The following is a 13,665-nucleotide window of genomic DNA, read 5'->3' as shown; positions in this document are numbered from 1 at the left end:
CCCAGTTCTCAACCATATACACCCCCAACACATGCAGACACATGCCTGCTTCCCCTAGATGTACTCAGATGGGTGGGAAGGTGGCCCAGTAACCTCTGCAGCAGCTTGCTTTGGGGGAGCCTGTGGTGGGTGGGAAGGAACCCCGATGATGCTGCCTGGGAGGACCTTCCTGGCACCAGGCCACCAATGCCCAGTCACCCCCCCCCATGCCCTGTGCCCCCAGAGGTGCTGCATCTGGTGGAGTTCTACCTAGAGGAGGGGATCACCGACGAAGAGGCCGTGTCCCTCATTGACCTGGAGGCACCAAGGCACAAGCGGGAGAACAAATGGCAAGAGATCACGAGCAGCAGTACCCTGGGTGCCAGGCTCATCCCTTGTGTGTGCTGGCCATGCACAGGACCCGGTGCAAGGCGGGAGGGCCTGGGGATGGTTTGGTCGGGGAGAGGGCAGTGCAGGATCGACCATGGCTGAGCAGTGGGAGAGGCCCCACATGCTGGCAGGAATGGGGCCCAGAAACAGAGGGTTGGCCAGGGCACAGGTGAGGACAGTGCATGCCCACAGGCCATGATGGCAGAGGAGACAGCCCCCTGGCCTTCACCCACCCCTGGCTCCTAAAAGGCACTAGGCACACAGCTGGTGAGTGGCATTGTGGCCAACTCTTCTAGTTGGGTCACTTTTGTGTATAAGGAATAGAAACCGTGACTCAGAGGCTGAGCAGCAAAGGGGTATGGAGTCAGTCTGCACGTGCAGTGTGGCTGGGCCCAGGCTCACTTGGGCTGTGGGACGCGGGCTACTCAGTGGCTCTGTTGTCCTCTGGGTGTCCGTGCCCTCAGGCAGCACCTGCCCATCCCCACCAGCGGTGCTGACTCTGAATCCCATTAGCCTCCAGTCCCCTCAAAAGAGACAACACATTAGCAGTATCCCCAGGGTACCCCTCACTAGAGCAACTTTGCCTGGGGCCTCGCCTCAGCTTCTCCCTATGGTGGGAGGATGGGCAGGTCATGACACAGCGGAGCCCCAACTCCCGCTCTGTGTGCTCATCAGCGGGGGCCTTGCCAGTCAGCACTGGGGCCGGGCCTGGATGGGTGGGCGCCCGTGCCTGCACCGCGAGTGCCAGCGCCGTAACCTGTGGGCCACATTTTGAGAAATGAGGAAAACCCAGAAAGAATCTGCTGAAGGCATGTCCCAGAAACTGTCCCCACACCAGCTACTGGCACATGTGTACCGGGCACCTGGGTTGAGCGGCTACTGCCTTGCACCCAGTGCCCAAGAGCACCAGCCACCTCCACCCTGGGGCCCTTCCCCATGGCGCCCCACTTCCCTGACCTCACACCTCCCTGGCCAGACACTGTCTGGCAGAGGGGCGGGCCCTGCACACCTCCAGCCTAACTGGGAGCAGCAGGACGCCTCTCCCCTTCTCCATAAAATGTGACCTGCAGGCCATCTCAAGTGCCCGCAGACCACCCAGTGACTGCTGAGAGATTCTTCAGAAATTGCCAGGTTTGCTGGCCATGGTTTCCGGGTAGGCCCCTCATTTCTACACTCACTCCCCGCCCCTGAGCAGGCCTGAAGGCGTCCACTCATGTGGCACTTCTAGCCATCTGGCCTCTGTGAGCCTGGCATGGTCTGTGTGGGGCAGCAGAGGCCCATCAAATCACCTTCCCTCTTCCTCTCGCGGTCTGTGCCCTGGGGCCTGGGCCTGGGCCTGGGCCTGGCTGCAGTGGGACCAGGGGCCCTCTCCTCCCCGGCCTGCATCCCTCCGTCTGGAAATCTGCACATAGACCTTGTGGCTCTCCCCAGAGCTGCAGGGAGACACAGGGAGCTGGGGCAGAGCTCCTGCCGGGTTAAGCATATTGGGTGGAGGGTAGTACCTGTGTCCCCCCAGCTTCTAGTGCCATCCTTGACCAGACCCCTCCAGGTTCCCAGACTCTGAGACTAGACGAGACTGCGGATGCCATGGGAGACGATGACCCGTTCACGGCAAAGCTGAGTTTTGAGGTGTGACAAGCTCTTTGTGGTGGGCTGCTGAGGGTGCGGGGGCCAGGGGAGGGCAATCGCAGGCCCCGCTATGCACACTCCTACACGAGGAGGAATTTTTCAGGCCCGGGGGTGGGTAGGGCAGAGAGAGCGATGACCAGCAGGAGCTGCATGACCTGCCTGGCCTCTGCGGAGATGACCAACAAACGAAGTCTCTGGGGCCTCCCTGACCTCCCCCCTCCCAAGATCCTACCTAAACATGTCACCATGGCTGAGTGTGGGCATCGGTGCCCCCTGCTTCCTGCCCACCCGACCTGCAGCAAGGTGGCTCGGAGTTCGTGCCCGTGGTGGTGAGCCGGTCGGTGCTGCGCTCCATGAGCCGCCGGGACGTCCTCATCAAGCGCTGGCCGCCGCCCCTGCAGTGGCAGTACTTCCGCTCGCTCCTGCCCGATGCCTCCATCACCATGTGCCCCTCCTGCTTCCAGGTACCCGCCCTGGGCCTGCAGCTACGCCGTTTCTTCTTTCTGCTGCTGGCCCATCTCCCAGATGTCTCTTTGGGGAGGCGAGGTATCTGAAAGGGGCACCCATGATCCTTCAGAGGCCAAGGCTCTGGGTGGGGCCTTCTTCCTCTCTGATGCCATCCTCTCTCGGGAGTGGACGTGCCCCTGGCCCTATGCTCTGTGCGTCTGCCCTTAGTCCAGGAGGCCCCAGCAAGTGTGATGTGGCCTTGAACTTCATTTAGAGAAGGAGGAGCCGCTGCCTCTCCTCTTCCCCCCCAACTCTTGGACAAAGGTGTCCCAGATCTGTTGTCTGCCCCTGACACACAGTCAAGCCACCTTGCCTGGGTGGGGCAGCAGACCCAGCCAGGCTCAGGGCAGACAAGCGCCCCGAGCTGTGGCCTGGAGTCACAGTCGTCTCTCCTCAGATGTTCCACTCGGAGGACTACGAGCTGCTGGTGCTGCAGCACACCTGCTGCCCCTACTGCCGGAGGCGCATCGATGAGGCCAGCCCCTGACCCGCGTCGGGCCACGCCTCCCTCCAGGCCCCTGGCCTTGCCGGTGACCAGGCTGCCGAAGGAAGAAAGAGTTAAGCTGTCAGAACGCCTTCTGCCCAGATGAAGTTTGTATTTTAGGGAGGGGCCTTGTGTAACCACAGAATTCCTATTTATGGCATTTCGTGCCTTGTAAATAGCACCAGGAGATGGAGAAGGGAATGTACATATATTTTCTAAGAAAAAAAATCTGTTACTTTCAGAACAGCTCCGAGTGTTCGTGGCAGCCTGCTGGAGTCCACAGATCTGTCAGACCATTAGCATGTACACTCTGCGAACAGATTGCCTCAATAATTACAAATAAAAGGGCTACTTATTTTCATCAGTGTCTGCATTTTAGCAAATCTTCATATTGTCTGCAACTTAATTTCCTTATGCAAAAATACACCTGTTTCTAATTTGATCTGAAGAGCATTACATTTGTGTGCTCTTAACATTTAATCTAATGAAATGGCAATATGGGAGCGGGCAGGGGGACAGGTGTTTACTTATTTATTTATTTGGACTTAGCAGGACTCCTTCTTGACAAGAAAATAAGAGACCTGATTCCAAAGAGGGTGGCTCTCTAGAACCAGCAGGGAACGTCCCCCTCCCACCTTCCCCTGTCCCCTCAAGAGGCCCAAACCCAACCTGTGGTTTTCCCTCTGAGCCCCAACTCCTGAGATGTTTGAGGTTCCGTTAAGGTGAGGTCCCCCTTTCAGCACCCGCAGAGTCTAATTCCGCAGCTCGAGGGCGTGGTGGGCAGCAGATGGGAAGCTGGGGAGGGAGCACTGACATTTATTGGGGACCTTTTCTGTGCCAGCCACGTTTCATATGTTGTCTCGATTCTCACACCATCCCTGTGACGAAGGGTTATGATTTCCAGTTTCCAGCCAGGAGTGGGGGCGGGGACACGGTGCCAGGGCCCCGGGTGGGGAGGCCAAGATCTGTCCGTCTCCCCTGTCCCTGCCGGGAGGAAGCATGCACTTCGTGCCCTGCCCGGCAGCAGGAGGAAGGGAACTGGGCTGTCGGGAACGTGCTGGAAACGTCCCTCGGAGTAGATAGGATACTAACAGCTTCTCTGTGAGGTGGGCAGAGCCGGACAAATGTCCCCGGAGCAGAGAGGAAGCTCAGAGGCCTTGCTGGAGGGGCGCGCTAGAGAGGCCGCGCGAGGTGAGTACCAAGTTGCCCCGGCCCCCCAGGCCTGCCCCCTTCCCGCCTCCCTCCACATCTCTCTTTGGGGATGATGGAAGAAAATAAAGAAAGGGAAGCCAGACAGTTGTGCCAACAGAACTCCTCCGTTGAGTGTCTAATTACTGACGATCATGCATGCTCCCTCTCCCGCTAAACATTTATTAATGTGTTAGGATTTCCATTAGCGCATTACTTGAACTGCCATCATTTGCATATGGCTGGGAAAAAGAGGGGAGACAGAAAACAGCCCCAGCCCCCCAACAGGCGTCAATCACAGTGACAGATCAGATGGTCTGTGGCTAGAGGCGGGGGAGGGGCCGGCCCGAGCCTCCAGCGCCTTCTCTCGGGGAGTGACAGAAACACGAGGGTGTGCGAGCCAGGCGCTGGGTGAGTGGGGGCTGTGCCCTGGGGCCTGAGTCTGAGACGCCATCCCCTCGGCTCCCTGAGCGCCAGCCGGGAGCCAAGCACTGTCCTCCGTCGTCACGGTTCGTCCGCGGTGGCCTGCGGGGTGCCCGCATGTGGCTCTCCACCCTTGTTTTCCATGTGACAAATATTGTTGAGCCAAGACTCAGCCTTGGATACGAGCACGAACTTCCACCGCCCGACCTGGACAGGCCGGTCCTCCGGGGCTCCGTCTCCCTGTCCCCTGCGCCCCGACACTAGGCTCGTCTCAGTCTCTTGTCTGACGTGGCCGAGGACCCCTCCCATCTCCAGCAAGGAAGGCCCCGCTGGGTTCTGGAGACGCCCACTTGGCTGGGAGGACACTGGGGTCCTGCCGAAAGGAGCGCCCCTTGGGAGGGGTTGGGGCAAGCTTGGCCCTGGCCCGTTGTCTCCAGCCCCCCACGCCGTTCCCATGTTCTTGGAAGGAGGAAGTAAGGGAGAGGGGGATTAGGTGTCCCAGAAAGAGCCCTGGTCAGCCCTCATGTGGACCTGGCTCTGGCTCAGCCTCATTCAACCGGGCGCCCCCATCTCCAGCCCTCCCCACCCCCCTCCGCCAGGTTCCTGAAGCCCCAAGCACCTTCCATGGTGGCGGCTGCATCTCTTCCTGGCCTATTGCCTGCTTGCCAGTGGTGACACTCTACCCGTGCCAGCCTGGCCCTCAGAGCAGGAGCCTCAGCCAAGAGGCCACCTCTAGACCGGGCTCTCACCCTATATCCCCCTACTGTCCCCCACCCAGACTCTGGGATGTCTTTCTGGAACCAGTTCTGATCACACTCCCGCCACCACCACCCACCCTGCTTGGAGCCCTCGGCCCCTGTGGCCGGCAGTGACTTGAGGGGGAGGAATAGGCAAGGGGCTGAGTGAGAGGCTGAGACACTGACCGGCCTCTCTGCCCCCTGGGAGCTCGCAGTCTCGTGGGAGAAGGACAAAACCTGCGCATCGTAAGCAGAGGGGTGCACGGGACCAGTGCCGGGCCCAGGGCACCGGGCTGAGATGGGGTGATTTCTGGAGAACAGAAGACTTGGGGGGCAGCTTCCTGCCTTTTCCCAGAGTCTCCAGCACCTCTCCTTCCTGACCTCAGACTTCTGCGTGGAGTCACCTTGGCCCTCTTGGAAGCCAATTAGGCCCCCAGTTGCAGCAATGGGGATTACTCTGATTAATAACACCCCAATCTCCCAGGTGCTGATTCAGACAGGAGCTTAGGGAAGGCAGGTCACTTTATAAGGGTCTGGGGGTGGTCAGACCTAGGAGTCGTCCAGCCAGAGCCTGGGAGGCCGCACTCCGGCCTCAGCGGCATTCTTGGGTCTGAGCCGCCCGCGGGGCCGCAGCCATGAACGGGACAGAGGGCGAGAACTTCTACGTGCCCTTCTCCAACAAGTCGGGCGTGGTGCGCAGCCCCTTCGAGTACCCGCAGTACTACCTGGCTGAGCCCTGGCACTTCTCCATGCTGGCTGCCTACATGTTCCTGCTGATCGTGCTCGGCTTCCCCATCAACTTCCTCACGCTCTACGTCACAGTCCAGCACAAGAAGCTGCGCACGCCTCTCAACTACATCCTGCTCAACCTGGCCTTCGCCGACCTCTTCATGGTCTTCGGCGGCTTCACCACCACCCTCTACACCTCTCTGCACGGATACTTCGTCTTCGGGCCCACGGGGTGTAACCTGGAGGGCTTCTTTGCCACCCTGGGAGGTAGGAGCCAGGGCCCGAGGGCCCAGGGGCCCCGGGAGCCGGGGAGGCAGGGTACGGTGTGGTTCAGCTGCAGATCGAGCAGCCTCCTCCCTCTGTGGTCGGTGGCCTTGTCCAAGCGGTACTCAATCAACAGACACCCCGGTGACCGTGAGCTGGTTTGCCGCGTGAGGGGGGAGGAAGCGAGCACTCTGTCTCCTTAGGGTGGTGTCCTTGTCTTGCTTCACAGCGAGGAAACTGGGCCTTGCTGAGGTCACATGGTGGCGGGGCCCCAGCTGAGCTTCGAGCCCACTCGGGCCATGTACTCTCTGGGCAGCAGCTATGCTGGGTCGGACTCTCGCCAGGGGCTGGGGAGAAAGCTGGTCAACAGGGGACCCTGTGCCCACTCGGAGCGGCCTGTGCTGGCGATGGGCTCCATCCCTCCGCCAGCATCTCCCTGACATCCTTCCTAGTGCGCCTCCAGCCTCTGCCAGGACCGAAAGCTCAGTGTGAGGGGTTCTTCCCTTCTAAGAGACCCCGTCAGCGGGAGGCATGAGAGCTGCTTTGAAAGCTGCGCCCGGTATTCCCTTTGACTGGGAAGCTAATAATGGCGCTGCAGAAATGACAGCTCCCACTTAGCAGATGGGACAACTGAAGCATGGAGAGGGGAAGACTCGTTCAGGGACGTGGCAGGGCAGTGACCAGAGCAGGGGCCTCCCAGCTTAGATCTGGGGCACAGGGCCTCTCAGATCCTGCTGACAAAGCCACACGAGGGGGAGAGCCCAGCCCAGCCGCACGGACAGCTCCGCCTCTTGTCTCCTCGCGCATCAGATGTGGCCTTGGCTCCATTCTGGGCATGCCCTGGCCGCTGACGGTGTTGTCCCCTTCAGCGTCTCAGGTCAGAGGCAGGTATGAATGGGGTCACACACAGGCTGACCCTGCACTGCAGGCCTGGTCCCCTCTATGACTATGTTCCCTAAATAACTACCAATGTTCCCTGCCAGCCTCGGAAACGTCCCGGTTTGGTCAGTACATTCTCTGACCAGGACAGATGTCTGAATTCCATTGCTTTTCCTCCCTCTCCTCTAAGCAGAACCCCAGCCTGCCACCTGGTCCCCAGAAGAAGGGCCCAGGGGCCCAGCAGTTTCATTTCCCAGAGGGGACAGGCCTCTGTCCTGGAGAGGCCAGGATCCCAGCCTCTGCCATGACTTTCACTAGGAACTCTGACTGTTGCCCCATAAAGGACGCCTTCTTCTGTAAAAATGCCCTCCGGGGCGCCCAGGCTACAAGCCCCCACAGACGACCGCCAGTCCCTCAGGAGCAGGGCTGGGACTGAGCGAAACTTCCCGCCCGGCGCCCCGTCCTCCACTTTGCGCGTCCAAGCTTCTCCATCCTCTTGGCCCCACTCAGAGCTGCCCCAGGTCGCCTGCCCACTGGCCTCTCTCCATCGAGCGGGGGCGCCCCCTCCTCACACAGTGGGACCAGGCAGGTGGCCTGTTGACGGACTGCGCCTGCCTTGCAGGTGAAATTGCCCTGTGGTCCTTGGTAGTCCTGGCTGTCGAGCGGTACATGGTGGTGTGTAAGCCCATGAGCAACTTCCGCTTCGGGGAGAACCACGCCATCATGGGCGTCGCCTTCACCTGGGTCATGGCACTGGCCTGCGCCACACCCCCCCTCGTCGGCTGGTCCAGGTAATGGCACTGGGCTTAGACGGGAAGGGTCTTCACAGGGCGCCCAGCCGGACTCCAGCTCATACACCCGCTGCCCCAAATGCCCACCTGGCAACTCTCCCAGGGGAGGGGCTTAGGGCAAGGGAAGAGGGGACCAGACACTAATGTCGCTATGGGGGCTGCTCCCAGCTCCTGAGCAGCCCCCATGTCAAAGAGACTCCAGGGCGCCCCAACCCTTCACCTTGGCTGTACCCCTAATCCTCAACTAAGCCAAGACCAGATTCCAATCCTCTTTGGTCCAGCGCCCTCTAACCCTCGGAGCGCCTGGGGAAGCAGGGCCCTCCGAGAGCTGGTGGCAACACCGCAGCCCTGGCAACTGTCCGGCCGTCAGGCCGTGTCTCCAGGGCTGACAGGAGCTTTGACGGGAGACAGTCGATTGGGAAACTGGACTGGTGACACCGTGGGTCCCCAGGGCCTCCTGTCCCTCTGCTTCCAGGGAATCCCTGTCTCTCCCCCTCTCCTTCCCTGTCTTCCTGGCATCAAGATTTTGTCCCCGGCTTAATTCCTGGCCTCCTTCCCGGCCCCGTCACAGACACCCTGGTTTTTTGAGGTTGGTCCAGTGAAGACACGGAAGCATCCTAACCACATGCCCGGGGGGCCCTTGTTACTAGAAACCACATGAAGATCCTTTTGTTACTCTGAGTGCCCCTCTGTGGCCCAGAAAATACTCTTACCATGTTGTTCGTAAGACCCCAGTTTGTACAAACTGCTGGGGAGCTTGTCCCCTCTCCCCTCCCCACCTCTGCCGCAGAGCCTGAGGGCCTTAGGCGACAGGGGGCAGGTAAGCAGTGCTTCTGTGCAGGCCGGGTCACTGGTGTGCCCAGGAGGTGAGGCTGGGCCACGCGGGCGCCAGGCAGAGCGTGAAAGCACTGTTTCCTCCAAGTGCTCTGGCTGGGTTGCTGCTCACGCCACATAGCCAGGCAGACAAGAGAGGGAAAGTGAGGCCCAGGACGAGGCCCTCCATGGTAGTGGCGGTGGGACTCACTGCCCCTCCTGCTCCACCCCTGCCCCATCCCAGGTACATCCCGGAAGGCCTGCAGTGCTCGTGCGGGATCGACTACTACACACTCAAGCCAGAGGTCAACAACGCATCCTTCGTCATCTACATGTTCGTGGTCCACTTCACCATCCCCATGGTGGTCATCTTCTTCTGCTACGGGCAGCTGGTCTTCACAGTCAAAGAGGTACAGCCCCCGTGCACGGTTGGGTTGAGCCCAGCTCCCGCCCTGCGGGCCCAGTCTGGACACGGGCCTTGTGTCCTTGCAGGCGGCTGCCCAGCAGCAGGAGTCAGCCACCACCCAGAAGGCTGAGAAGGAGGTCACGCGCATGGTCATCATCATGGTCATCGCCTTCCTGATCTGCTGGCTGCCCTACGCCAGCGTGGCGTTCTACATCTTCATGCACCAGGGCTCCAACTTCGGCCCCATCTTCATGACCCTGCCGGCATTCTTTGCCAAGTCTGCCTCCATCTACAACCCTGTCATCTATATCATGATGAACAAGCAGGTGCCTGCTGATAGGGCGAGAGGGGCCGAGACCCCAGGCTGTAGGGGCTGCTTGCAAAATGGGGCAGGGGACTTGGTGTCCATGAGAGGATCAGAGTATCCAAGAGAAATGCAGATTCTGGGGCCACCTAATCAGAAGTTCAGGGCAGGCGCGGGAATCTGCATTTCTAACAAGCTCTTCAGCTGACTCAGCTGCTAGTTCAATATGAGACTCACCGGTCCAGATGGTTCTGGAGGCCTGTTTTACAAGTCAGATGATCGAAGTCCCAAGCCATACAAAGCTTAACAAGGAGCTACAATGTCGTGTTCCGAGGGATAAGGGGGTGAAGCAGTCCTCTAGGGTGGAACAGCGGTTTCTCTGCAGAGTCCATCATCCAACTGTTAAAACACAGTCCCTGGAGCTGGATATCCTGGCTCAGATCCCAACACTGTTCTTTTCTAGCCATGTGACCTTGGGCAAGTCACTTCTCTGAGTTCAGTTTCTTCCTGCACAGAAAGGGGAGAACCGCACAGTCCTCGATTAAGTGAGATAATTTACAGATCGCTCTGGGCACCCAGATGGCACCGTGGAATGCCTTCAGTGACATCGTTCCCCTTGGGTTTGGGCCCTGGCAGCTCTGGCATGGAGTCACAAACGCTTAGCAAGTGTCCTCCAGGGGGCCAGAGCTGAGAGGGGAGTGGCGGCTGCGAGCACCAGTTTGCTACAAGCACACACTTTGGGGGACACCCACCCTGACTCTCACCCTTATCTTCCAGTTCCGGAACTGCATGCTCACCACCCTCTGCTGTGGCAAGAACCCGCTGGGGGATGACGAGGCCTCCACCACCGTGTCCAAGACAGAGACCAGCCAGGTGGCGCCAGCCTAAGCCCTGCCCGGGACTCTGCTGCCACTGCAGGAGTCTCCCTCCCGCACGCCCACCCCCAGGGACAGCGGCTCCTCCAGGAGCCTGACAGAACCAGGTTGCACAGGATTTCTGAGTTCAAAACAAAAAATTAATGAGAGGAAAATGCTCCCCACTCAGCAGGGATGGCCTGGTCTGGGACCCTGAGTTCCCCGGGGCTGGTGGGATCCATACCCCTCCTCTCTAACTCACCTCTCAGGAGCGTGACCACGCTCACCCTCTGGAAAAGCCCAGCGTGGGGTACACAGTAGGTGCTTAATACATGCTAGATGGATGAAGGAAGGAACGAATGGAGGAACAAATGAAGGGATGACTGGAGAGGGAGAGCTCATCTGGGTTCCCAACAACCTTAGCAGCGGCAGTTCATCCTTGGCTGATGGCATTGAGAGGTTGTTTTTCTCCCTGGGTCGCACTTTCTTCCCTGTAACATGGAAACCCCACATCACCAGCCCTCTGAGCATAGCTGCTGTGACGACCAAATGTGTGTGTGAGGGGAGAGAGGGGGAGAGAGAGGGGATATGTGATGTGCGTGTGGATGTATGTTTAAGCACTTTGTAAACGGTAAGGAGCTATACAGACTGTAGTTGACAGTACAAATAATATCAATTCATTAATTATAATGATCAGCTCCTTTCTTCTGTTTGGGTGATTTCTTTTTAAAGAAATATTATTTTATTGTAAGATTTTTATTTATTTTGTGTGGAAGAACTGGGTATAGGCCAGAGGTGCAGGGGGTGAGAGGATTCACCAGAGACCGAGTGGGGAGCAGAACAGGCAGATCTACTGAAACACACTGCTAAGGGGAGCAGAAAGTGAGACAGGAGAGGTCTGCTGCGCCATGTGGGTAGCTCCCTGGCCGGGGATCGAACTCATGCCACCATGGAGTGCCTTTGCAGTGGTAATACTGAGACTTTAACCCTAGGCCATCAGGGAGGCCTCCATGGGGTGATTTTTTTAATTGAACTATAATTGACATACAACATTATAATTGTATAATTGTATAATTTTTAATTGAACTATAATTGACATACAACATTATATTCTAGGTAAACAACATGATGATCTGACATTTGTATGATTGATAAATGATCATCATATATGTCTCTTTACATATTAATATATATTTGCTTGATCACATCTTCTTGATAGAGGGCACTTTGAGACTGGGCAAGGTCTTGAGCATCCAGCCTCAGCAGATTGTTAAATGTTAGCCAAGTAGGTATCAAGATTGTTAGCCAGGTAGGTATCAAGGCCCGACCAGGACTCGGGGGCAGGCTGCAGGGAGAGATAATCCAGGGGTGCTGAATGTACCATCAGACCTGAGGAAACGAAGGCCCCAGGTCTCACCTCTGGCCTGAACCCAGGTCCAGAGCCTCCCCGTCCAGCGCAGCCTGTTGAGAGAGAGGCCTTTCTCTCAGCTTCTGGAAACCACCTGCACTCCTGCCCACCTTTAATGAAGAGCTCGACTTCATGTCACCTTGGTCACGAAGAGCTTAGAAACAAAAAGTGGGAAAGTCAGCTGGGCTCACCGCCCTGGGGTCTTCCCTGGTCCCAGATTCTAGCTCCCTTGATGAATGAGTCCGTTCAGCGGCTCCAGGCCATTCTCTGTCCTGGGGCAGCCTTACTGCAAAACCTACTGGGAGTCTGGAGCATCAGGATTGAGCCACCTCAGTCACCCCATCCTCACACCACCAAAGCTGGAAGCTCTAACTCCCCAGCTCTGCCTGGAGACCAAGACAAACTGGGGCATTAAAAGCTCAGCTTCTACACCTGGTGTTAACGGTGGGTTCGTTGCTCTCAAGCTCTTCATCTGCAGGGTGAATTGAAACTGGGCAGCATCCACTGACCCTGGGATCTGTTTGGGCAACCAGCATGGACCAATGAGGGAGTGGGGTACAGGGAGAAGATCTGGAAATGGGGGAAACCCCAACTTTGGAGTCAGAGACCCAGGTGTGCTGTGAAGCTGCAAGCAAGTCTCCATGAGCCTCCTGGTCTGCAAAAGGGAAACTTAAACCAGCTTTGAGGGGATCAGATGAGAGCATAGCCTACTTCCTGGCACACAGCAGATGAGAGGCCTGGCGTTACTTGGGCCTCAGCTCAGAGCTGGCCTTACCATGCATCCCATCTGTTAGGGTAACAGGATGGAGGTATGGCTCCCAAGGGTTACCCACATCCTCCAAGGTGGGGGAGAGGACAGCAAGGTCCTCAGTGTCCTTGAGTCCAGAGGAGTGGGGCATGTGGTAACTAGCATCTTTATTGTTCCCCTTTCTGCCTTGTCTCCCTAAGTAATGTCGGCTAGGATTCCTTGCTGCAACCGATAGGATATTCGACTCAGTTGGGCTGAAGCATAAGAGAGAAGTTGCTGGCTCCTGTGAATGAAAAGTCCCAGGCTTGAGGCACATCCAGTTGCAGGTGCTCAGGGGGTGCTGTCAGGTTTCTGCGCCTCCCCTCTGACCTCATGTTCCCTGGTGCTGGCTTCTTGCACAAGCCAACTGTTCCTAAGAGGTGGCAGAAATGGTCTCCAGCAGTTCAAGGCTCAGCCAGTCTTGCCGAAAGCTGGCTTCTCCTTCCCACCCATCCCAGCAAAGGTCCCAGGTAGGACTCTCACTGGCCAGACCTGGGTCTGCAGATGGCCCTTAAGCCTAGTGCCAGCTGGGAGGAGAGTTAGCCTCTGGTTGCTCAGGCCTGGGTCACATGCTCACCCTTGCAGTCCAAGACAGTTGACCCCACTTAAGCCAGAGGTCTGCATCCAGCTGAGCCGGCCTCCCTCCCTCCTGCACCTGGGACACAAGAATATCCCCATGGTTGGCCCCATGACCTCGCCTTCATTTCAGACACTGTGTTGGGCTAGGCAGTGGGAGGGACGGTGGCATTTCAGCTACCCTGCCTGGCAGGCAACCCCTCTCCCCCACCCCAGCCCACTTATTCTAAGGAGCTGTATGCTTGTGTTGATCTCGCAGCCAGAGTAAAAATTCACTCCCCAACTGGAAAACTCTGGTTTTTCCTGGTAGCGAGGAAACTCTCTTTACCTTCTTGATTGACAACGGATTGACAGCCATTGACAGGGCACCTGCAGAGTGCTGCCCGCTTAGGCTGGGGAGGGGTGCCACCCTCATCTCCAGACTCCAGAGAGCTGACAGATTTATGGAGTGCTTGCTATTTACCACCACATCTCCGCTCGACGCAGTCTAAGGAAGCCAGGCCAGGACATGCTGTGG

The 13,665-nt window shown here is 57.9% G+C and overlaps 2 protein-coding genes across 3 annotated transcripts in view; both read left to right on the top strand.

Annotated features, from left to right (window-relative positions):
* Nucleotides 1-2,992, top strand: part of IFT122 (intraflagellar transport 122) — a gene marked incomplete at both ends in the record, with an annotated part of 55,333 nt that extends 52,341 nt beyond the window's left edge. For both annotated transcript variants that reach the window (XM_084248443.1, XM_084248442.1), the window contains 4 exons: nucleotides 224-349; nucleotides 1,919-1,998; nucleotides 2,298-2,462; nucleotides 2,903-2,992. In XM_084248443.1, coding sequence (XP_084104569.1) covers nucleotides 224-349; nucleotides 1,919-1,998; nucleotides 2,298-2,462; nucleotides 2,903-2,992 — 461 coding nt within the window. The remainder of the gene's footprint in view (nucleotides 1-223; nucleotides 350-1,918; nucleotides 1,999-2,297; nucleotides 2,463-2,902) is intronic.
* Nucleotides 2,993-5,814: 2,822 nt separating this feature from the next.
* Nucleotides 5,815-10,411, top strand: RHO (rhodopsin; the record flags this gene model as incomplete). The annotated part of the gene is made up of 5 exons (XM_084247024.1): nucleotides 5,815-6,333; nucleotides 7,832-8,000; nucleotides 9,058-9,223; nucleotides 9,306-9,545; nucleotides 10,301-10,411. The coding sequence occupies exons 1-5, from the start codon at nucleotides 5,973-5,975 to the stop codon at nucleotides 10,409-10,411; spliced, it is 1,047 nt and encodes a 348-aa protein (XP_084103150.1). The 5' UTR covers nucleotides 5,815-5,972.
* Between the last annotated feature and the right edge of the window lie 3,254 nt (nucleotides 10,412-13,665).

Source organism: Talpa europaea (genome assembly GCF_964194135.1).
Source record: "Talpa europaea genome assembly, chromosome: 11".
Classification (NCBI taxonomy): domain Eukaryota; kingdom Metazoa; phylum Chordata; class Mammalia; order Eulipotyphla; family Talpidae; genus Talpa; species Talpa europaea.
Note: the sequence above shows the minus strand (reverse complement) of the source record. Positions and strands in the feature narration are given on the sequence as shown.